The 24,910-nt window shown below is 49.2% G+C and overlaps 1 protein-coding gene across 3 annotated transcripts; it reads left to right on the top strand.

The window, feature by feature from the left end:
- The first annotated feature begins 1,509 nt into the window (after positions 1-1,509).
- Ggt7 (gamma-glutamyltransferase 7) lies at positions 1,510-24,760 on the top strand. 3 transcript variants are annotated; one of them, XM_032904535.1, is made up of 15 exons: positions 1,510-1,729; positions 8,400-8,635; positions 8,861-9,012; positions 10,212-10,329; positions 11,496-11,563; positions 11,773-11,846; positions 12,145-12,341; positions 13,835-13,922; positions 15,480-15,607; positions 15,779-15,867; positions 18,774-18,923; positions 19,038-19,155; positions 19,859-19,996; positions 21,483-21,575; positions 24,017-24,760. In XM_032904535.1, the coding sequence occupies exons 1-15, from the start codon at positions 1,561-1,563 to the stop codon at positions 24,077-24,079; spliced, it is 1,881 nt and encodes a 626-aa protein (XP_032760426.1). In that variant the 5' UTR covers positions 1,510-1,560; the 3' UTR covers positions 24,080-24,760. The 3 variants fall into 3 exon arrangements, with proteins under 3 accessions (XP_032760426.1, XP_032760425.1, XP_032760424.1); XM_032904534.1 differs by having other exon boundaries at positions 21,483-21,582; XM_032904533.1 differs by having other exon boundaries at positions 21,483-21,597.
- The last annotated feature ends 150 nt before the right edge of the window (positions 24,761-24,910 follow it).

Genomic DNA, 24,910 nt, shown 5'->3' with positions numbered 1-24,910 from the left:
AAAGATTTCACTAAAGATATCTGGACACTGATGAGAGGACTCCGTCCTCACTGAGGAGCCTCCACATACACTGAAGGAGTGGACAGCACCCAGATGACACAGATCAAGGATCCCTATAGATCTCACTAATAAGAACCTCTCTGTGGGGAAGAAGACATAAATAAGTTTGCCTATTGATCTGAAGACGGTCATCCCTTATTCGCAGCTCCACTGCCCAGCTCTGACAAGCCGTCATTCCTAAATCCTTCTCCTGAAACTGTTCCCTATCTGCTGCTGCCCCCTGCTGTCTACAAGTAACACGGCTGCTCAATGTTCCGTGGTAAATACTAAAACAGCTCAAGTCACGCTGAGCCGGGAGCCAGGGATCAGGAAAGAAAGGAGCATTGCATATCCACAGCTTCACCAACCCCATTTCCCTGTCTGTGGACCTAAGAGTAGAAGTTTGGACTCATAACTTTCATTCTTGGCGCTAGGAGAGCAGTTCCAGAGACGGGCTTAGCAAGCACCTAGGGTTCAGAAACCCGTTTTCATTCTTACCTTTCTTTCCCCCTCTTCTTTCTTTGCTTCTCCCCCGCCCTCCTCATCCTTTTCTTCTTCTTCTGATGCCAGGCGTCAACCCCTCACACAGGCAAGCACTCTACCAATGAGTTACTTCCTAAGCCCCTGTTCTTACCCCACTGTCCTGCTCTACCACACCATTGTTACTTTTCCTTTAGCTCCAGAACCACATCAAGAGCTCTTTAAAATGCCAAAGAACATTAAGGTTCCAAAGACCATGTTCAGGCCTACTAGGTCACATTTTCTGAAGTGGAATCTGAGGATTTGCTTCTAAAAGTCCTAAAGTTGGGGGTGGGCTTTCAGGAGGGGCCAATCTCCCATGCTGATACGTCAGGACGGTTCCAGAAGGAGTTAGGATTTAAAAGAGAAATGTGAGCAATTTGGTGGGGGCACAGAGAGGGATTCGAGATCGAAAGAGAGGTTCAAGAAGGTCTGCAAATGAAAAAGCAGTCAGGATGAAATAGGGGTTGGGGATTGAAAAGGAATCTTGGGTTGAAATGAAGGCAGACTCATAAGTTGAAAAGAACTCTGAGGGTGTGAAGAGTAGTCTTGAGAGGGGTCGGAGGAATAGTTTGAGATCAGAGGAGGAGAATCTTGGCGACCACAGAGAGATTAAGGGTTCTAAGAGGTGAGTGGTCATAAGATCTGAAGTCAAGGAGAAATTTGCGCTCAAAAGTCAGTCTGTGGTTCTAAAAGCATATGGAATCTGAGCTGGATTCAGGCAGGAAGGAGGAAGGACCGGGAATTGTTTGAAGATCTGAGAGTAGCGTCCTCTTCCTGGCAACCTTCCACTGTCCTCTGGGCTCCCATCCTCCTGCACCTGCCTGCAGGCTGCAAGCAATAGACTTTAAGCAGGCGGGGGCGAGTCAGACTAGGACACTGCTGAGGGTGGGGGCGCCCCCTCCCGGCTGTCCAGGAGCTCAGACCCCGCCCTCCGCCCTCGCACCCCCCTCTTCACTGCCACTTCCGGCAGGCGCTGCGCTGCTGGGGGTTAGGGCGAGGATGGCGGCAGAGAACGAGGCTAGCCAGGAGAGCGCCCTAGGCGCCTACTCACCAGTAGACTACATGAGCATCACCAGCTTCCCGAGGCTGCCCGAGGACGAGCCAGCGCCTGCGGCCCCGCTGAGGGGCCGTAAGGATGAGGATGCCTTCCTGGGAGACCCGGATACTGGTGAGGCCCTCTGGCCCCATCCCTGCCCCACCTTGGGGGGTGAGGGTGGGGGCTGGCGTCCCGGTCCTCCTCCTCCTGTTCTGAGCATCCATTTCCATTCTCCCATCTCCTTCATTCATCCGCTGCATCCTGGACCTCTCCCCTTCTCCCTCAGCCCTGTTAACTGTCTGGTGGGGAAAGGGGTATTTTTGCCTTAGAGGCGTAGGATGCGACACAGGAGAGGACGCAAGGACTGCAGCAGAGAGGACTATGATTACCTTTTAGGAAGAACCCATTGAGAAGGAAGGGACGCTGGAGGGGAGAGCCTATAGAACAGCTGTGATCACCTAGTAAAGGCTTGTCTCTAGCCACAGAGGACAGGATAGAGGAAACCAAGTAGGAGACTGCAGCAGGCGGGATGGAGTCTAGATCTTAAGGAGAACTTCACCACAGCCGGGGATTATGGGAAGCAGAGTGTCCGGAGAAGATCTGAAAATCTATCTCTTCGTGTCCAGAGATGGGTAAAGAAAAATATGATGCCTCTCGGTCTGGGAATTGTGGGTATTGGGAGACAAGGGGATGGACTGCATGACCTCTCTAAGTCCTTGGGGACTACAGTGCCTTTGCTGCTCTGTGGCTTACCCTACCCCTTCCAGAGATGTGGATCTGGCCCGGATGTTAGTCAGGTTGGTAGGAGCTTCTGGTCAGCAACAAGATCTGTGTTCTCAACCCTGTGCAGAAACTGAAGGGGATGGAGGTTGGGAAGGAAGCCGGGCTTGAGAGGGAGCTGGGGACCAAGAGAGCTCTTGGTGTTCCTTCCCTACTGCTCTCTCTCCTGTCCATGTGGTCCAGCTCTGTGCTCCCCTCCATTCCCGAGCCTGCATCCCTCTGCCCTCTCTCCCTCAACGTCACTTCCTGGCATTAGAGCAGTCTTCTGCTTCCCTCTCTGACTTCCTCCTGGTGGTGCCTGCACTTGAGCTTCATCCCTTTCCGGACCGGAGGATGCTGCTCCAGCTCTTTCTTGCCTGGCTCTTCTGTTGTCATTCCTGTCCCAGCAACCGGAAATCCTCTCCCCTGCTTCCTGACCACCACACCCCACCAACCTGACTGGATCTCACTTTACCTGTGCTGGGTGTGGGAATGGGGTGTGGAGACTTTGGGTCCTCAAATGGTAGAGCTGCCTGCCAAAACTAATTGTCTTGGGGGGCGGACGGATAGCTTTGGCGGTAGAAGATGTGGGGAAGGATGTCCTAGTGGAACCAGCCTTCTGGTCACCTTTTGACACCAGCAACCTGGTCAATCGCGTTTTCTATTCAGAGATCAAGAGCAGTGCAGCTTTGACTCACTACAGTACAGTAGGTGTGATTGCCTTGTACTGGGCCTTCCTTTTCTCCTCCACCTCAGCAAAGGATATCCGTCTGTCCTAAATAACAGCGCGGACCCTTTGGCCTGTCTTCTTCTGGCCCCTTGTTAAAGTCGTTGCTTTATAAAAAGCCTGTGGCTATTTATTTGGGCAGTGAGGTTTTTACTGCATGTCTGTGAGACCTCTAAGGGCAGGGATTGTGGCTTTTTTTTTTAATCCACTATTATTCCTCCAGCATTCGGCAAAGTGTTGGGTAATCAGTAAATAATTGTTGAATGAATAGATGAAAGGGAGAAGCTGCCAAGGTGAAGTAATGATAGGGAATTGCGTTCCTAAACCTCATCCTGATGTGGATGGAAATTCAACAGAGAGGGGCTAGGGAGATAACTCAGTGGTAGAACACTTGCCTAGAAATTCAGCCAAGAGACCGGTTACCCGAGCTCCCGGGAACTTAACTTACCACAAGGGTGAGCACCAAGGTTATCGGGACTTGCTTTGGAGGACCTCGCCGTCCAAACAGTATATAAGCATTTTGATGTTATGTCACCTAGGCCTGTTTCCAAGTCCCAAGACTCTTTTGGTCCAGCTAGACCAGCTTGTAAGCTGACGTGACCTTCTATAGTCTCAGCCTAGTAGTGCCACCTAGTGGCACTGCGCTGTCTTCGTCTCCAGGACCTGGGTTGTACCTGGCTAGCCTGTAGCCCCGGAATTCTCCAAAATCAAGTGCCACACACCCCACAGTAGGTCCTGGAGAAGAGAGAGCTAGTCAGGGACCGCTCCAAAGTTGGGAAAGGCTTCCTTCCGTCCACATGGAAGCCACGCGAGCCTTCCTCTCCCTAGCGTTAGACTCCAGGTATCTTGTAAGATACCCAACCTTCAACATTCTATGCCGAAATCTGCATGTCTTCACCACAGCCGCCTTTCTGTCCGGCGCATGCTCAGTGAGTGGCATTGCCCTTCAAAATCCAAAGTAGATGCGCAGAAGCCACCTTTGAGTCTTTCCCTCTTTTCTTCTAACTTTCTCACTTTTTTTTTTTTACCTGGTTTTCTATATCCTCCCTCCTAAGTTCCCTCTGACCACCATGTCATCACCTGTCCCACCTGTATGACTCCTGAGTCACACAGCTGCACTTCCTGCCGCTGCCCTCACATCAAGTTCACGCACCACTCTGCACTTCCGGTCATGTCACCCCAAGTTCAGAAATCTCTCCTTCAAGAGAGTTCAAGTCCAGCCTAGGAAGTTGTTACAACCTGTTTTTGAGAAAGACATGAAAGAGAATGAAAGTTAAATATTTGACTGGCTACCTTGAGACAACAACGCCTTGTGTCTCACTAATTCATCATAATCAAAATTAAATCCGCCTTTCTCTGAAAGCATGCTGGATCTTTGTTTCGAGACTGAGATCTTACTTTGTAGCTCAGGCTGGCCTGGAACTCACTATATAGCCAAGGCTGGCCTGGAACTCACTATATAGCCAAGGCTGGTCTAGAACTCACTATATAGCCAAGGCTGGTCTAGAACTCACTATATAGCCAAGGCTGGCCTGGAGCTCACTATTACAACCTACATTGGCTTCAAGCTTGTTGCAGCCTGGATGCTTCAGCCTCCTGAGCACTGGGATTGTAAGTTCTAGCCACAAGTCTGTCTCTAGCAAACGTTTTCCTTCTGACCCTAAATCATTTTTTCTCAGTATGTCATCTTGCTTTTATCAATGGGATTATTGCCCTACTATGCATGCAGGGCACATAATATGTACGCAAGAACCTCCCCACCCCCATTTTTGATATTTTTCCTTAACATATAATTTTACTAAATAAATGGGTGACTTGATATGTTGAATAGTCTTAAATGATCTAGTTATGGTGGGGCCATTTAAGGCAAGTAACTAGAAATAGCAACTAAAATTAGCTAGTAAGGTTGGATTTTTACTTATTTGCTTTTTTTTTTTTTGAGACAAGGCCTCATTCATCCCAGGCAAGCTTTGATCACCTGATCTTCTGCCTCTACTTCCCAAGTGCAGGGGTTGCAGACTGAGCCACTACACTCACCCAGCTCACTGGAGTGGTTTTGGGGATTGGAAATAGCTGCTGATGCCACGTGAATCAATAGAACGGAGGCCATCAAATGACACAGAAAGGTGACATCTAGGCCTCGTTCTCCCACTTATTCCTGGTATGGCCGTAGACAGGCGGGACCACTTAGCCTCAGTTTCTTCATCTGTAAAGTGAGGAAAGTGGAACCTAGCTCATGAAGTCATGAAAATACTTCACTGAGGAAATATAAGCGAGACACCCAGTGTATCATCAGCGTGTTGCTCACGTGTGTGCACCTTAGTTCAGATCTCCAGAACCCATCTAAAAAGCTAGGCATGAGACCCAGCAGCACGTGGGCCAGCTGGCCTGGTGCACACAGCTGCAAGCAAGAGACTGCCTCAAGCAAGATGGAGGACCAGGACTAATGCCCAGTGCTGTCCACTAACTTCCACACATGCTTGAGCGCCTAAAGTTACATACAAGAACACACATGTCTCTGAACAGCACACCAGATACCATACATCACACATGCGCGTGTGCACACACACACACACACACACACACACACACACACACGCAGAGTAAATAAAGATGTAAGTAGAATTTTCTTAATCAAAACATTCACTCACCTTATTCCTACCTAAAGTATCTTTTCAAAAAGTGACCACTTTAAATGGATTCTAATATTTTTTGCACATATCATTTTATTTATTATATGATTTTGTTTTGTTTGAGACAGGGTTTCTCTATGTAGCCCTCTGGAACTCACTCTGTAGACCAGCTTGGCTTCAAACTCACAGAGAACCATCTGCCTCTGCCTCTGGGATTAAAGGTGTGCACCACCACCACTGCCCAGCTGTTTGTGATTTCTTTTTTATTGTTGTTACTTTTTTTTGGGGGGGGGGCTTGTGTGTTTCTGATTTCCTACTTACATAAAAGATGGAGATGAGAGTTATGGAGGTCCTTAAACATCCTCAAATAAGTCAGAGACCTTGGATTTTTGTCAGGTAAACATGAGAAATACGATAGTCAAATTTTAATGTAATCCCTCAAATGTTTAAACTTATAAGAATTTACAGTGTATACATTAAGTGTGTAAGGCATTAAAGTCATCCTCTTAGTTCCTTGTTCACAAACATCTAGAGCTCTTAGGTCATTGGGGACTGGGTTCAGGGTAATAGCACCCAGAGGAGAGGACTTGGGTAAGAGAAGGTGTTTGCACCACTGAGAGTGTGTGTGGAGGCCAGAGTAAAACCTGCATCTTCCGGGTACTCTCTCCCTCATCCCTTGAGACAGTCTAGCACTGAACCAGCAGCTGGCCTTTTCAGATAGACTGGCTGGGGAGCTGGCTCTCAGGAGCGCCCTGTCTCTGTCACACAAGGCTGGACTTACAGGAGTGCACACCCCTGCCCAGCACCTTACATGGGTAAAAAAAAGAGATGACTCTCTGAGTTCATTACTTTATGGAATCCTGCACACACACACACACACACACACACACACACACACACCCCACCGTGTTAAGGATTAGCTAGCTGTGTTGTTAGGCTGAAGAAGGAGAGGCTCATGACTTGACTTGAAATGAGTTGTCCACAAATGGCTTTCAACGCTCCTCGCCTCCACTCTTGTTTTCTTCCAGCCTGCTCTTCACACAGCAGCCGGAGGGAACATAGGAAAACACAAACCAGATGGTGTCTTAGTCAGTGCTCTATTGCTGTGAAGAGACACCATGACCATGGCAACTCTTAGAAAAGAAATCATTTAATTAGGGCTGGCGTACAGTTTCAGAGGGTTAGTCTATTATGATCATGGCAGGGAGCACGGCAGCGTCCAGGCAGGTGTGGTGCTGGAGAAGTAGCTGAAAGTTCTCTGTCTGTATGCCCACCCTCAGCGACACATTCCCTCCAACTGGGCCACGCCTCCTGACCTTTTCAAACTAGGGCCAGTCCTTGTTGACTAGGCCTTCAAATATATGAGCCTTTGGGGGTCATTCTTATTCAAACCACCACAGATTGCCTCACAGTCTCACTACTCTCCAGTGGCCTCTCAGAGGTCAAGTTCAAGTTCTCAGCGTTCACCCTGACTGGGTTTTTCCGCCTCTTTTGCTGCCACACCAGAGCCACCAGACCTCTGCTATTTCTTTCAGATGTTAAACTCATTCCTACACTAGGGCCTCTGAACCTGCTGCTCTCTCTTCCTGTATGGAGGAAAGAGAGAACTCTATACATAATCTCTGTGTTCTCTCTCGGGGGCAGCTCTTTCTGGTCCCTTCATTCTCAGTTCAGGAGTCAGTTCCTCATGAGGCCCTTGCCTGATTTCTCTCATAAGCAGTCTCCCTTCCGACATCATATTTCATTTCATGTTCTGGGGGGGAATGTGAGTATGGGGGGAGTGTGGTAGGGGAGTATGTGTATGTGTATGGGTGGGGAGTATGTGTTGTTAAGTTGTGCATGTGTGTACGTGTGTGGGAATGTGTGTGTGTGTGTGTGTGTGTGTGTGTGTGTGTGTGTGTGTGTGTGTGTTTGCACTTGCTCATGGCCATAGTAGAACCTTGGGTATCTTCCCTCTATTGCTCTCCGCCTTATTGCCTTGAGTCAGTCTCTAACTGAGCCAGAAGCTGGCCTTCTCAGTCTAGATTGGCTGGGGAGCTAATTTTCAGGCTCAACCTGTGTCTGCCTCACAATGGTGTCATGAGCATTTTAGGCGGGTGCTGGGGAATTGAACTCAGGTCCTCATGCTTGCAGACTGAGTCACTCTCCAGCCCCTCGTGCTTTTTAGAACATCCCCCACGATGTATTTACTTATTTATTTTCTTTTCCTCCATTGGCCTGAGACCATATGCAAAGGGAGCAATTATCTGCTCTAGCTTAGGGCCAGACATAGAGTAGGCTCTCGTTTCTATTGAATGAATGGATGCGGGGAGCAAGGCTGGAAGCCAAGGCTGGATAGTAGCCTCCTTGTTCTGGAGGCTGATACCCAGTTACAACAGGATAAAGTTTCCAGGAGAGGCTGAACACCCTCACGCTCCGGGGTCTTCTCAGCCCGGAATACCAGATTCAAGGAACTTGGACTGGGTATTCGCCTGAGGCAGGAATCCAACCTTTCTCAGGCCAGTTCGACGTCTTTTTCCACCTGGGGACTGGCGTCCTGCGGGCCCTAAGGTGTGCGGGAGTGGATGAAAACTGAGCGGTGCAGGGCAGTGGGGTTTGAGTGATGGGCGGGGCGGAGGGGTGTGTTGCCCAGCCTTGAGGGCCTGGTAGGAGCTTGCCAGACGGACACCCAGCCTCTCCACAGATCCGGACTCCTTCCTGAAGTCTGCCCGGCTTCAGCGATTGCCTTCATCTTCGTCGGAGATGGGCAGCCAGGACGGGTCACCACTTCGAGAGACGCGCAAGGACCCATTCTCAGCTGCAGCAGCCGAGTGTTCTTGCCGCCAGGACGGGCTCACGGTCATCGTCACCGCCTGCCTCACTTTTGCCACGGGTGTCACCGTGGCGCTGGTCATGCAAATCTACTTCGGGGATCCCCAGGTGAGGGGAGCAGATGGACTGAAGGGAACTTGGGTGAAGGGGGGTGAGAGGGTGATGGGGATTGAATGGCTGAGGTGGTGGGAGGCTGCTAGGAAGTGGGAAGGGAAGAGGAAGGAAATGGCTCAAGATGATCAAGAGGACAGGAAGAGAGGTTCTAGGTTGATGGAGGTGCTGGAGGGTGGTGGAGGGCACCACCCTACTAGTCCGCTCTTCTCTTGCTCCTAGATCTTCCAGCAAGGTGCTGTGGTGACGGATGCCTCCTGTTGCACGGCGCTGGGCATGGAGGTGCTCAGTAAACAGGGCTCTTCCGTGGACGCAGCTGTGGCAGCAGCCTTGTGTTTGGGAATAGTGGCTCCACACAGTTCTGGCCTGGGCGGGTAAGGAGCTGGGTAAGGACCTGGTGGAGGCCTGGGTCCCTCAGGCTTACTTCTTGTCTCCTGGTCTGTGGGCCTGGCTGCAGGTTTCTTGAGGTTTGAGCTTAAGGCGAAGGTGGGACTATACTCCTTGCGTTTTCTCTTTCAATGGCCAGTTTCACTTTTCCTCCCTTGATGGAGTCATAACCGCAGACCATACAGAAGATCTGGAGGCTTCCGTGGTTTTCCACGAGGAGAGAAGTTTTGTGATGTGTAGGATGAGGGTGCAGGGAAGCCATGGGGTATCAGTTAAGGCAACGACGATCCAACTTTCGGGCTCACAAATCCCTGTGACTCTGATGAAAACTGTGGACCTTGTCCACAGAAAATTCACACCAGGCTCGGAGAGTTCTTAAAACCAAGGCTACAAATTGGACGTTCAAAAGTCAGACCCAGCACCTAGGCTGGTTTGGTTTGCACATTAAAAAAAAAAAGTTTGCTGTTGTTAAAATGTTGGCAGTTTTCATAAAAATCCAGATTGCTAACAGCTTTCATCTCAGGAACAATCAGGAAATCTGGTAACCTGGAGCCCACATTCCCATGTGGCTACAGTTATCTGAAATTGACCAGAGTGCTTCCCATGGTGGGTCAGGGTGCTGGCCACTTTGCTGTAATTCCAGCCACTCTGTTATTTATCTATCTTGCTTTCCTTATTTTCTTACTTAGCTGCACATATTTAATTTTGCACAGATGTAAATATGCCACAGAAAAGGAACCAGCCGATAAAAATCATTCTCTTGGTAGGACCAACCCTCCAGGCCCTATCAACGAAAAATTCCCCTTCTGGCCTTGCACAGGGGTTTTCCTTACATAATCCAGCCTTGGGGGGAGGGAGCGGGGTGTACCAAGTAGGCAGGTGCAGGAAGCTGGCAGGGGTCCAGCTCTGGTCTAGGGAGGGGACAGAACAGCCGGTTCCCCCAGTCTCTGTGTTTTTCTTAATCAGGGATTAAAGTCTCCAGTAACCTGGGTTCCCTACCCCCTAGGTTTTACCCTTTGTAGGGTGGCTGAGTTTTTGAATTCCTGCTGGGGATGGGGCTCCAACCTCTGACCCAGTGTGGTGGACAGCGTACAACCTTCCCACAGGGGATTAAGGGAGTGGTAGTTGGATCTTTCAGACGGCTGACAAGTTCTCCTCGGTTTCCACTTTTCCGTGTCTTTCCCAGGGGAGGCGTGATGCTGGTACACGATATCCGCCGGAATGAGAGCCACCTAATTGATTTCCGGGAGTCTGCACCTGGGGCCCTCAGAGAAGAGGCCCTGCAGAGATACTGGGATACCAAGGTGGGGACCCTGGTGAGAAGAGAGGGTCCAGGGGGAGGGGGAGGTCTCCTTCATTCCCTTCTGCCACCCCAAGCATTAATGTGCTCCATATTTACTATGGGGTGGCAGAATGAGTTGAGCAAAATGCTCTCAGCTACACAGTGGGAGGCAGCTTGCCCTCCCCCAACTTAAAATAATAAGCAAGGACAAGGTGCTGGCATTTGTCACTAAACCTGACAAACTAAGTTTAGTAGAAAGAGAGGATGGGTTCCTACAAGTTCTCTCCTATATACACCCATACCATGGTTATATGCCCATACTCCTAATTAATAAAATATAATTTTAAAATTAAAACAAAATGCACAAAACAAAATTGAATGACTACTAATAGATTACACTCCAACATGGTACATCTCTGAAAGGCTTACCTGCCTGGAAGGAAAGCAGAAGGCCTCCCTTAAGTACCCTAAGATATCACTCAGTTGTGATAAAGGTGGTGGTACTCCCCTCTAATCCAGGCACTTGGGAAGCAGAGGGAGAACAGCTATGTGAGTTCAAGGCCACACTGGTCTACAGAGTTCTAAGACAGCCAGAGCTGTCTCAGCTCCAGAAACCATGTCTCAGAAAACCGAAGTAAACAGACTCCTCTGTCTCACTGTAAGCCTGATGACTATAACTTTCTCAGGCTTTGTCATACTGGGACAAAGAAATGCTAGAGGCCAATTCTATAAGGCGCAAAGGAGGAAAGACAGTAACTTGGAAAAAATAGGTATTTAGTGCCATGGCAAAAACCAAACACACTCCTTAGTTATCACAAGTCAGATAGTGGCATGAAGTTAAATTGGCTAAACGGAGGTCCTGTGTGTGCCCCACTTAAAAAGACAAGGGTACCTACTAGCCAATGTGAACTGATTTTTACTTAGAAAGTTTGTGCCCTGGCTTTTAGAAGGGTTCATTTAATTTATGAAATCCCTCAACTATGGGAGACCTTTCTGCATTTGCATATAAGAAGTCAGGGGTGAAGGAGAGGCACCTCGTGGGGAAAGCTTACCCCTCTCCTGGGATACTTGGCCTATGTCTTTCCCCTGTGCCAGCCATTCCTGGCTTGGGGCTCTGCGGAGTTCAGCCCAGCCCCCCCCTTCCAGTGACCTGGTCTCCTCTCTCCCTCGCCTGCCCGCCTCGCCCAGCCTGGGCTCTTGGTGGGGGTTCCCGGAATGGTGAAAGGGCTACATGAAGCTCATCAACTCTATGGCAGGTAAAGACCCTCCCCTGGGGACCCCTGGTCTGCCTACTTCCCTCCTTGGGTGGCCTTTTCCTGTCCTCCTGGTTTCTTTCCTTCCCAACTCCCCTTCCTAATATCCCCTTCCCTTGCCAGGATTCTCCTTCCCAGGAACCCCCCTTCCCCCAGGACCCCTCCTCCTACCCCCAGGACCTCCTCCACCCCCTGCTCTCCGGCCCCCTCAGGCTGCCCTGGTCCCAAGTCCTGGCCTTCGCAGCAGCTGTGGCCCAAGATGGCTTCAACGTGACCCATGATCTAGGTCAGTGGGGCCCGGAGGTAGCGGGGGAGGTACAAGGTTAATGGGGAGGCCTTGAGATTTGGGCCCCAAGCAAAGGGCTCCTTTTTTCCAGTTTGCACTTCAGTCTTCTTCCCATCCCACTCTTCCCTGGAGGCAGCCTCCAGGGAGAGGATCTGGGAGGAGCCTATTGTCCCTACCAGGCTATGACAGGCTTCTGGGAGCCTGAGCTCAGAGCCAGTCACTTAGCTCTCATCTACCCAACCCATCAAGTCCAGTCTTGGCCCCCAGCCTCTCAACCCGCTCCCCAAACCCCCCACAGCTCATGCCTTGGCTGAGCAGCTGCCTCCCAATGCATCTGACCGCTTCCTGGAAACTTTCCTGCCATTGGGCCACCCACCTTTGCCTGGCTCCCTGCTGAGACGGCCTGATCTCGCCGAGGTGCTGGATATACTTGGCATCTCTGGCCCTGCTGCCTTCTACAATGGTGGCAACCTCACGCTGGAGATGGTGGCTGAGGTGAGTGTGGCCGGGGGAGGTGGGGTATTCACAGTGTCCCTGTGGCAGAGACACCACTTTTCCCCTTTACCCCTTACGTAGTTTCTGGTTGTGTGCTTCATAAACAAAATTAACCTCTGGCGATAGACATTAGACCAGCGGTTATTAAGAGGCACTGCCTTCTCTGTGACATGAGCATGGGTAGAGATGATCCGACTTGAGAGGGAAGGTTTCTCGGGGCTGGGGCCAGCAGGATAGGCACTGGGTCTATTTCTTCCTAGGAAACCTGGCACCAGGCTCAGTTCTCCTGGTCCTAGACCCTTCCCTGCTCCGTCCAGGAGGTTCCAAGAACTGATGGTGATATTGACATAGGAGATTGACACAGGGGATTACCCCTAGCTCCAAAGAGGCTTAGTCTGGGGTAACAATGGGTACTGAGAATATTGTCAAGTTGTCCTGTGCAGCGGGGACATTTATTCAAGCCACTGTCATATACTGTGGGGATCACATAGGCCTGCCATTCAGTCATGAAGTGCATTCTCCTTACTGGCCACTGTGTTTTATTAGTCTGCCAGACTCCTGACTGTATACCAGCCTAGAAATTCAACAAGTGGTTCACTAAGGGCAGTTGAGTCTGAAGTTTTATACTAGAAAGTATTAAAAAATTGATAGCGGTAATACTAATTTAAAATTGGCGTGGGGCTTGAGAAATGGCTCAGTGGTGAAGAGCACTGGCTGCTTTTCTAGAGGGCCAGGTTTGCTTCCCAAGGCCCCGTGAGCTCACAACTCCAGTTCCTGGGGGATCTGACGCCCTCTTCTGGCCTCTACGGGCACTGCATGTATGTGGTACACCACATACATGCAGAAAAAACCACCCGTACTCTGAAATAATAATTTAAAATTATTTTTAAAAGATTGACAATGAATGTGCTGCCAGAATGGAGTGAACACACTGATTTGTACGGGATTGGTGCATTGGTCAGGGAAGAGTGGTCAGTCATGTTTATAATAGGGTGGGTCAGTCCTGCCAAGGTCGTTCTGAGTCCATAGTTCTGTAGTAGTCTTCTTCCTATAGAGGAAAGCCAACCTAAGGCTCAAACCTAGGGCTTTGAGCACACTAAACAGGCACTCTTCCATTGAAGTATGCCCTGTTGTGTCTTTACTTAACTGTAGTAAAACACCAGATGGTTTGTTGTTGTTGTTTTGTTTTGTCTTGTTAGTTTTGAGATAGGCTTTTTCTGTGTAGCCCTGCCTATCTTAGAACTCACCCTGTAGGCCAGGCTGGCCTTGAACTCAGAGACCACCTGCTGCTGCCTCCCAAGTGCTGGGATTAAAGGTGTGGGCCACCACTACCTAGCTAGTTTTGATAACTTTTATGTATGTGGTAATTTCCTCTGCCTCCCTTTTCCTTGGGCTGGTGGGATCCCGAAAGGTTATGGAAGGAACAAAAGTTGTAAAGGGCATGGCCATCTTCACGTGCCCACGGTGACGAATGGTGACTCTCTCCCCTCCAGGTTCAGCATGCAGGGGGTGTCATGACCGAGGAGGACTTCAGCAACTATAGTGCTCTCACGGAGAAGCCTGTGTGTGGAGTGTACCGAGGTGACCTCTCCCCCAGCTCCTAAGGGTCCCCACTCAGGAGACCATTTCCAGTCCATGGCCACATCTTTTTGGCCTGGAAACTACTCTCCCTGTCACAGGACATAAACAGAGGCAAAGAGCTCCCTAGGCAGCCAACTGTTGAAACAAACCAGAACCAGCCACCTTCTGAAATAACCATGGGGCCAGTTATTAGTGATTAGGGTGTGGCTGGAGGGGGGACACCTAGCCAACGGCTAAGACCTAGAAGTTTCGGGGTTGGACATGGCCTGTTCTTTTGTTGTTTGGGGGTTTGTTACCTATTTGCTCTATTATTGGGCTGGAATTAGGCCTTTCACAGAGGACAAATTCCCCACCACTGAGCTATGGCTTCGGTTTCCTTGATTTGGGGCTCTGTATTGCCTCAACCCTGTCCTCCAGCTCCCTTCTCATTGACCTGAGCTTCTTAAGGGTTTTTGAGACCAAAGCCTATCTAAGGGCAGAACAAACTCTTTAAGACAATTGCAGATTTGCCCATTGCTGACAGTAAAAGATACTTGAGACCCAGGGAGGATGGAACAGTTCAGAAGCCAATCAGGAGCTTAGAAAGCCAAGCCTATGGCCCGAGTGCAGTTTATATTTGCTGACCCCAAGGTGTGGTGTGCTAGGTCGCTTGGGGGTTCTTAGGTTCTGTCCTCTCTAGGAAGGACAGGTTACCTCACGCCCTGGGCGAGCCCTCCTCTGAGTTTGTTTCCAGGGTCCCGTCTTCCTGATTCCTCATTGAGAGGTAGTAGTAGTATATGACACAAAGCAAAGAGTGTAGCATTGTGTCAGGAAGGCCTAGGTGAGCTCTACCTCCACACTCTGAGCCAGCCTTGGGTCCCTCCGTAAGGTGGAGACAGTAACAGTGTCCGCAGCTCGGGGTGCCCACAAGGACTTGATGACATAATATAGGGAGCTGCCTTTATGCAGAGGACACTGAATTCACGACTGAGTCTTTGTTCCTCTTCCCCAGGTTGGGATGTCTCAGCAGTCCAGTCCCTCTAGCGCTGTAGACCTCCTATATAATCCTGGCCCGGTCTATTTGTGTGCCTCAGTTTCTGTCCCTATAGAATAAGGGTGCTTAGATGAGTCGGCCATTACTGCCAGTGTTCCTTGTCTCCAGTGGTGTTAGGATTCTTTTCATGTCCAGCCACCCAATTAAAAAGTAGGAAGAGAAGGACGTCAGAGCCCTTGAACAGTTCCTGACCTGTTCCATCAGGGAGGGACTGATGGAAGTCCAAACCAAACCAGGATTCTGTGGACATTTGGACACCTGTCCCTGCTTTGCCAGTGACCTACAGTGTGACTCTCAGCAGAGCAATTGTGCGCTGCCCAAGTGAGAGAGCACAGTCCAGCTCTTCAGTCTTAGTTGTCTCCCATGGCGGAGAAGGCTCTGCCTTTGGCCAGCATGTGGCCTTCCTTTGCCTCGTCTGATGAGAGCTAACACTGTGTGGGTAGTGGTGAGGTGTGCACATGAGATGTCTCAATGAAGGTGACTTGACCCCTGTCCTGCTGTCTGGTCGTTTCCTATCCTTGCAGGCCACCTGGTTCTCAGTCCCCCACCCCCACACACAGGCCCGGCCCTCATCAGTGCGCTCAACATCCTGGAGGGCTTCAACCTCACCAGCCTGGTATCCCGCGAGCAAGCGCTTCACTGGGTAGCAGAGGTAAGGCCCACTCTTCCATCTCACCTGGATCTGGGAACGCTGGGAATGGGAAAGCAGCGCACTTCCTTGGAGCAGAACTAAAACACCTTTGAGTTTTGAGGATCCCCCAAGTGGGGGGTGGGGAGTGGGAGGGGCCCTGCAGCCTTTCCCACATCCCTACTGTGTTTTCAGACCCTGAAGATTGCATTGGCCCTGGCTAGCAGACTGGGAGACCCTGTCTATGATTCTACCATCAGTGAGAGCATGGACGACATGCTCAGGTTTGTCCTGGGATATGGCCCTGGGTGCTGCAGAAATCGGGGGAGATACGGGAGAAGGGGTCGGGCAGAAAGCTTGTGAAGTCTCAGTCCCTTTCAGCTGAGCCCTAACTCTGTGTGACACATGGTGACTCTGTCTGCATCACCTTCCGTGTCTGGAGAGTGAGTTGGTCAACTGCTTGTGAACCCACTGGACCTTTGCATGGCCTTAACCTGTGCAGACACAGCTGTCCTCCACTTTGAGTATAAAGGGAAAAGCCTGAGAGCAAGGCAGTAGTCTCTGTGCAGATGGTGGCGGTGACGGGAATTCTGAGTGGTTAGATCTTTGCCAGCAGCATGGTGGTGAGATCATGCTCGGTGAGACAGCCTCTATTGGACCGTCACTTTTACATTTCCTGGCTGTCACTCTGGGAAAGAAATTTAAACTCACTATGTCTGATCACATAAGGAACATGGCAATACTGTATACACTCTGTGAGGTTTTGATGATAACATGTAAATCAATCAGAGAACATGTATATAATAAATAACATTTTAGGTATTTAGCACATTAACTGGGAACATGGTAAATGTGCAATAAATGAAGTTTATTATTATTAATTGGCCATAAAGGTAAGGGTGGGTTGACTATTACTGTACCTGACTTACATTCCAGCTCCAAGAAAATCACAAGCCAAAAATATAGCGAATGTGAATTTGTCCTGTCACTCAAACACCACTCTGCAAATTAAATTGTAAGCAACTTATAATTTAAAAGCAAAACAATGGAGATTGAAAGGCTTTGGAGGAAAGGATACATAGTTGCTGATAGCAGGAATAAGTTCAAGAGGTCTTTTGTAGCATGGTGACTAGTTAATGACAACTATTATATTTTGAATAATTAAGAGTTAGGCATTTTCACTACAGACCTGATAACTGTGGACTATCACAGTTGTTAATTAGCTAGATTTGACCATCCCTCCATGTGCATACACCTCTTCAAAACATCATACTGGTGACTTTGTGCCTGTAATTCCAGCATTCAGGAGGGTGAGGCAGGAGGATTGCCATAAGTTCAAGGTCAGCTAGGACTACATAGTAAGTTGTGGGTCAACCTGAGCTAAAGTGAGTGGCTATATATGAAATACATCTTATTGTAGCAGTCAGTTTAAAAATACACAGACTGGGGAGATGGCTCAGTGGGGAGCTTCACTTACGGCACAGGCGTGGGGATCTTGGTTAAAATCCCCACAAACCATATAAAATCGTGGCCTGGTGTCTAATTCTCGTAACCTCTGAAGGCAAAGGTGGGAGATGGAGATAGAATCCCCAGAAGCTAGCCTGGTCTATGCAGTGGGAAAAACAACAGAGAGCCTGCCTCAAACAAAGGGAACAGTAAGGATAGACACCTATGGTTGTCCTCTGCCTTCCACATGCACATCATGTCATGCGTACACCAAGGCAGGCTTGTGCCCTTACATGCACACACACACACACACACACACACACACACACACACACACACACACAAAAGTTAATATTATGTTGAGCTCCAGTACATGGTGTGTACACTATAACAAAAGTTAGTATCATGTCATGCTGGGCACCAGAATTCTAGAGGCAGAGGCAGGCAGATCTCTGAATTTAAGGCTCTAGCTGGTTGGTCTACATAGTGAGTACCAGGACAGCCAGGGCTAAAAAGAGAGATCCTGTCTCCAAAAAGAAAACTGAACATTAATATCGTTTATCTAAACAAGGCGAAAGTAAGGACAATGAAAACTAGTGGGCATCAAAGCAGCATGGACGAGCGTTGGACACTCAGCGTTTGTCCAAAGCCCCGAGCCCAGTCTGCCTGGTCACCAGCCTGTTTGGTTGAAAACCAAACGAATGTCTTTGGTAATCCTCACGAACTTATCATTTCCTGATCACCACAAATAACACAGCACACGGTTAGTAGCGCTGATGGTGGAGAGCCCCTCAGCTGGGCTTACAGCTCTAAAACATGCCTGCATTTACATGACACATATATAGCTATTCCAGCCAGTACATAGCTATCGGGGGCTTACCATGTACTCTTTGCCTTGCAAACAGGAAAAAAAACAAAAACAAAACAAACTAATAACAGATAAAGATTCCCCATATGCAAAAATCTTTCCTCAACTGAAACACTGCAGTCTTCTCTCCCTCCTGCTTCCGTCCCCCCTCCCCTTCCCCATTCCTTTTGGGATAGAACCTTGCTTTATAGCCAAGCCTGTCCTGGAACTCTATGCATTCTAGTTCTGACCTAGCACTTAAAAAAAAACCTTCCACTTCTATCTCCTCAGTGCCAAGACTGCAGTCGTACATCAACACTCTGGCTTCTAACTGAACATTTTTAAAAGCTTTAATGTATTCATCGTTTGATGATGGTGGTGTTGTGTGGTGTGTGCATAGAAGCCAGAGGACAGCTTTATGGAGCGAGTTCTTCCCCCCCATTTACCTTTTACGTGGGTTCTGGGGATTGAACTCAGGCTGTCAGACTTGCACCGGAAGCCCCTCTTTCCAGCTGAGCCATTTCACAGGCCCCGTCTAACTAAATTCTTAATGAGCCTTAGTTCCAAATGGCAAACATTAGGCCAAATCAACCAAGCTTGTTTATTCCAAACAAATGCCTTCAGAGCATCCCCTAGGCCCAGACATTTCATGGAGAGGGATAGAGCCAAATGTCCGTAACTCTTGATTGGAACATTAAGTAAAATAAAAGGCTGGCTCCCAGTTCTCAATAATGCCTAAATAAATAGGTTCAGTCCAACAATTATTTTCCGGGTGCCCCCTACATGTGAGCAGTGTGACCTCCCCAATGAAGAAGGCAGATGTAACCTCTCACAACCACCACAGATAGGTGGGATGTAATGCACCTTGTGTGTCCCTTTCTTTACCTCCCTTTTCAGCAAGGTGGAGGCTGCCAACTTCCGGGGCCACATCAGTGACTCTCAGGCAGCCCCTGCCCCACTCCTGCCTGTCTATGAGCTGGACGGGGCTCCCACAGCTGCCCAGGTGCTGGTCATGGGCCCTGACGACTTCATCGTGGCCATGGTCAGGTATGCCAGCTCAGGCTTAGAGCCAGCGACAAGAAATCATTCCAGGCACGATGGGAGTTGGGGCTGGGTGGGGGTGAAGGCACCTGCGGGGCTCAACCTCACTTCTACCCGCAGCTCCCTGAATCGTCCTTTTGGAAGTGGCCTCCTCACTCCCTCCGGGATCCTTCTCAACAGCCAGATGCTAGACTTCTCCTGGCCCAACAGGACCGCTAACCACTCTGCACCCAGCCTGGTAGGGTCTCGCCTCCCGCTCTCCCGGGGACCTTGAGGCTGGGTAGGATACACAGCACCGTGGGTCTCCTTCCTCCCTATTTCCTTTAAGAACTTCTGTTTTAAGGAAATGAGGTGTTCACTTCATTCCCATCCCTACTTAATCCGGAGTATGGAAGCCGGTGGGTCTAAGGAATCCTTGTGCCATTCTGTCATGATCTCAGTATGACGAAGGGAAGGGAAAAGTCTTGCCTCCTCTCCAGACACTGACCCCCTTTTAGTGTGTGGGTTTCATCTGGCCCTAGAGAGCTAGGATTACATAATACTGGGCTAATGGTGTTCAGATCTGTGATGGGACACCAAAGAGGGACCAATGTAACACCATCTACTTGGAGCTAGCCCTTCTGCCCCTGCAAGCTTCCTGTAGGGCAAAAACATAGAGAAGGTCCAGTGGGAATTCTGCTGCTCCTGTTGCTGGCTCAGTCTTGTCTCCTGCAATGCATACCAGCACTGTAGCTCAGAGATTCCACTTCTCCCTTGCTTTTCCCGCTAGTCTTCCTAGAACACTTCCTCTTCCACAGACAGCACACTGTTGCCAGGCAGGGGTCCATATCCCAGGAGCCGAACTTGGGGACCACATAGAAGAAAAGTGGGAAAGGTGGTGGTCTGGGCCTCCCTCTGCTCCACTCTACATCTCCCTTCTCATCTCTGTCCTCTGGCAACAGGAGAACTCGGTACAGCCAGGGAAGCGGCCCCTCTCTTTCCTTCTGCCCACTGTAGTCCGACCAGCAGAAGGGCTCTGTGGGACCTACCTCGCTCTGGGGGCCAATGGAGCTGCTCGAGGCCTCAGTGGCCTGACCCAGGTGAGAGCTACTCCATTATGGATCTTTTGTAGTCGGGAGCCATGCTGTGACCTGGTCTGCCATGACCCACATATTGTTTCCCCTGCTTTCCCAGCAATCACAGGCTGTACTGCATTGTGCCAGGCCTATCCTGGGCACGGATGCACTGTGTTGGGCTTCATAATAAAAATGGGGCCCTGACATCTGGGCTGCCTGTGTTCTGTGAACCTCAAGTCCCATATCCCCCGCTCGCTATATGAATAGACCACTGGCCCTCTGTAGGGTCTTCTTTTGAAAAGAAGGTCTCCTGCTAGTCTCCAGAATACCTTGAAACAGTTCATGAGCACCTGACACACTGCAGGTTCGTATTTGGACAGGCAATGAGCTAACTTTGGAATTCGAATCCCATGAGTTCAGCCTAAGTGCTGCCAGCCTTCAACTGTGGGGTGCTGGGGAGATCACTTTCCTCTCTTGAGCCTTAGTATCCTCCTCTGGGAAGTGGATCACAATAGACGATATCACAGAGTCCTTACTTAGTCCTGGGCACTGTGGTGTGTGTGTATGTGAGTGTGATGTGCATATATGTGTGTGATGTGTGTGGTGTGTGTGTGATGTGTATATGCATGTGATGTATGCGTCTAATGTGTACGTGGTATATGATATGTGTGTGTGGTGGTGTATGTGTGTGATGGGTATATGTGTGTGTGGTATGTATGTGTGTGTGATGTGTATGTGGTGTATGTGTGTGATATGTATATGTGTGTGTGGTATATGTGTGTGATGTGTATGTATGTGTGGTATGTATATGTGTGGTATGTATATGTGTTGTATATGTATGTATATGTGGTATGTATGTGGCATGATGTATATGTGTGTGTTGTATGTGTGTGTGTGGTATGTATGTGTGTGGTATGTGAGTGTGTGATGTGTATATATGTGTGTGATATGTATGTGTGAGATATGTGTGAGGAGTGTGTATGTGTGTAAGATGTGTTTGTGTGTATGTTAGCCCCTTTAACTCCCCCAACCTTGGGAGGAAAGATTGTTTAGATTTTACAGGTAAGGAAACAACCTTAAGGAGTTGACTGGAGTTCACTCAGCTATTGCATTTGGTAGGAAGTTGTGTTCCAGAGTTTGTTCAGCTCCTAACCACTGAGACGAAACTATCCAGTTGTTCTCTAAACCACCCTGTTAGCCCTGCCTTGTCTGGAGAGAAAGGAAGGTAGCCTTGGGCTAGATTATAGAAGACTAATGCTAGCAGTGCCTTTTCCTTAAACCCTGAAAGGGAGTCATGGTCTCTCTCTGGCCCGCAGATTCCTCCTGTGTAAAATGGGGACAGTTACCATAGGTCACCTGTTACCAGGGCAGTTGCAAGACTCAGATGATTCACCAACTCAGTGTGAGATTTCGAAAGACTAGAGAGTTCGGACCGAGGATGAGAACTATGGAGTCTTGAATCATGGTTTCTGGGACAGCGCTGATGTTTTTGCTCCTTGCCTGCACATAGGTTCTACTGAATGTCCTGACCTTGAATCGGAACCTGAGTGACAGCCTGGCCAGAGGACGCCTCCACCCAGACCTGCAGTCCAACGTCCTGCAGGTGGACAGTGAGTGCAGAGCAGGTCCCATAGGATGGGCACAGGGATGGGTGGGGAAGGGCTTTCCCCAGGTTTCCCTGCCTTGACCGCCATTAACTTCCTTCTTGAGAAGGTTTTGGTGGGTCAATGTAAGGTCTGGGGATTGGAACCATCTTGGCATTCCCTGACCTTCTAGTGTTAGGAAATCCATGTCTCAACCCCTGAGAGTTCATTTTCTCTTTTATAAAATGGGATACGACTATCTTTTAGCAAATTTCCATTCAGCAGTATATGATGAACACCTACTGTGTGCCAAGCATCATCCAGCTGTGCCCCCACAGCTGTACTTATTATGGCAGACAGGGAAGATAATCAGAGGCACACAAGACAGCGAAAGAAAGATTTGGCCACAGCATCAGAGCAGAATGATGTAATGGGACCCACAGGAGTGGGAAGTTTCTCTTTGGTGACTTGGAGGCTGAGATCTGAAGAGTGACAAAGCGCCCCCATCCCCCAACCCCCAGACACACCAGAATCTGGGGCAGAGCTTTCTAGACTTAGAGAACAGGTGCCAAGAACTTGAAGCAGGGTTCGGTTTCATGTTTTTGAGAAATAAAAAGAGACCAGGTGGGTCAGGAGACACTGAGATCATAGAGAGAGCAGGGACCAGATCGTGGACCTTGGGGGTTGATGGTAAGGAGACAGAGTTGCCCCTAACAACAAAGATTTTGAGAGCAAATGGCTTCAGGAGGCTTTACAGGTGACTGGCTGGGCCTTGAGTTAGGAGTGGGAATTCAGTAGTGACATCAGACTTTCTGGGCGGGAGGGACAATCTGTGTAAGACCCAGAAAGAATGGCATTGAAGACCAGCTGTTTCCTGAGGTTACCTGGCACCTTTGTGACTTTATACCACCTCTCCATCTCCCTGCATATCTACAGATACACTTCTTCCTGAATCGACCACAGTTTCACAAATACAGACTTAACTTTTGCAGGGTACTGACCTTCTGGAAACACTGGAAAGCAATCACAAATAAGGCAACCAGCCATTTAAAAACCTTAAATTAGGGAGGGAGATACAACCAGTAGAAACAGTAGTAAATAATATTTTTTGGGGGAAAAAGAAACAGGGCTTGCTGGCGCATGTCTTTAATCCTGGCACTCAAGAGATGGAAGCAGGCAGATCTCTGTGAGTTCAAGTCCAGCCTGGTCTACAGAGCAACTTCCAGGCTAGCAAGAGATACAATGAGACACTCTCAAATAAACAAAACAGAACAAAATAAAATAGCAGGGTATGACTAGGGATGAAGCCAGTTGGTAGGTGCTTTCCCAGAACACATGAGGCTCTAGGTTCTACCCCAGTACCTTCAAAACGACCTTGTGGTGTTTGCCCTTGGGCAGTGGAGGCAGGAGGATCAGAAGTTCAAGGTCATCCTTGGCTACCTAGGGACATTTTGAGTCTGAATTCAGCCATGAGTCTGAGGTCAGCCATGAGTCTGAAGTCAGCCATGAGTCTGAGGTCAGCCATGGCTGCCTAAGATCCCCATTTCAAACAGAAGCAAAAAAGGAAAGAAAGGATAAGCCTGACAGAGACTGATATTCTAGATAATAGGAAACTTCTCAAAGATGTGCCTTTTGACCAAGGACAGGAATGAAGTAGAGTCAACTGTGTGACTATCAAGGGGAAAACCTTGTAAACTGAAACAATATTGGGTACAAAGGCCTGTACTGGAGAGACAGCAAGGTTGCCAATATGGCTGGAGAGGTGGCAAGGATGCCGGTAAGGCCAGAACCGTTAGGCAAAGTGGAGAACAGAAGGAACTCAGTAGACTTTAGAGAGGGATTAGTGGGTCCTTGAGGCTTAGGGACTTTGACTTTTATTTAAGGCCTGTCCACGCTGTTGGACAGTTTTGAGTGGAAGAAGAGCACCTTTGGCTCCTGTGTAAAGCTGTAAAGATGGCAGGGCTGGGTGAGCATTAAGTAGACCATGCAGTCGTCCTCACGAGTAATGATGGCCACTTAGCGAGAGTCCAGGCCTCTTGCCTAGGCTGAATAGTGATAATACACGTCTTTAATCCCAGCACTTAGGAGGCAGACGTGGGTTTATCTCTGTAAGTTTGAGGCAGAGTGATATACAGAATGAGTTCCAGGGCAGCTAGGACTACTTAATAGACTCTGTCTCGAAAAACAAAAACATAAACCAAGAATGACTATTTATCATCACTGACTGATGACAAGGCTCTAAGCTCAGTGCTTCCTATGTGTTATCTCCTTTAAACCCTGCTGAGCATTGTGAGCATGTCCCATTGTGAGCATGAGGACATTGAGGCTCACGGAAGTAGAGCAATTTATGCAAAGTCATGCAGTTCCTGCTGTTGAAACAGCTAAGACCATGACTCAAATCTGATAGTGAGGTCCCTGAGTCAGTGCTCTAATGCATGTATGCTGCGGGGATGGTTTGCAGGTGAGTTCACCGAGGAAGAGATTGAGTTCCTGGAAGCCAGGGGTCACCATGTGGAGAAGGTAGATGTCTTATCCTGGGTCCACGGCAGTCGGAGAACCAACAACTTCATCATCGGTGTGAAGGACCCTCGGAGCCCGGATGCAGCTGGAGCCAGCATCCTGTAGAGCATTGGGGTGGGCGGGATCTCTGCTCCCCGCCTTTGCATGTTCCCAGAGTCCCTCTCTCTCCCAGGTTTGGTCTCAGGGGGACCCCATGGATGCCTCAGATCAGGGGCCAGAGGGGATGCTTAGCAAACCCTATCCCAGAGTAACTGGAAAATTCTCCAACTGGAGGCCTTTGGCGGTAATGATGACATCAGTGTCCATGACCAGGCAGACAGGACCTTGAGGAGTCAGATTGTCTGTCTGCCTCTTCTCCTCTCTCAGCCATGCTATCCTTGAGCTTAGGGATGTGCTTGCAAACCCTTCTCAAGGGTCTCACAACACCAACACCTTCAGACTGGTCTGACCCAGGCCTTGTCTTCCAGCTCCCTTTTCCTGTATCTGGCCCCGTTTCTTAAGTGACTAGAATTTTTTTTTTTAATTGGCCACTATAGGGAGAGGTAATCCTCCCCTTCCACCAGGTTGAAGCAGGGGCCTTGCATTTGCAGGTCCCCAGGCAGCCGAGTAGGGGTGGGGGTGGGTATCAGCTCAGGGGCTTCCATTTGCAACGGGGAATTAAAGAAAGAATATTGCTTAACCCTGACTCTGGCTTGATTTAACTGATGTAGTAATCGCTTTCTCATTGCTCTGATAGAGTAACTGGCAAGGTGCAACTTAAGGGAGAAAAGAGTCCATTGGCTTGCAGTTTAAGGGGATCTAGTCCATCAAGCAGGGATGGCTTGGTGATAAAACA

The sequence above is a fragment of the Rattus rattus genome, chromosome 5 (genome assembly GCF_011064425.1).
Source record: "Rattus rattus isolate New Zealand chromosome 5, Rrattus_CSIRO_v1, whole genome shotgun sequence".
NCBI lineage: Eukaryota > Metazoa > Chordata > Mammalia > Rodentia > Muridae > Rattus > Rattus rattus.
The sequence above is the reverse complement of the archived record's forward strand: the minus strand, read 5'-3'. Positions and strand labels throughout refer to the sequence as shown.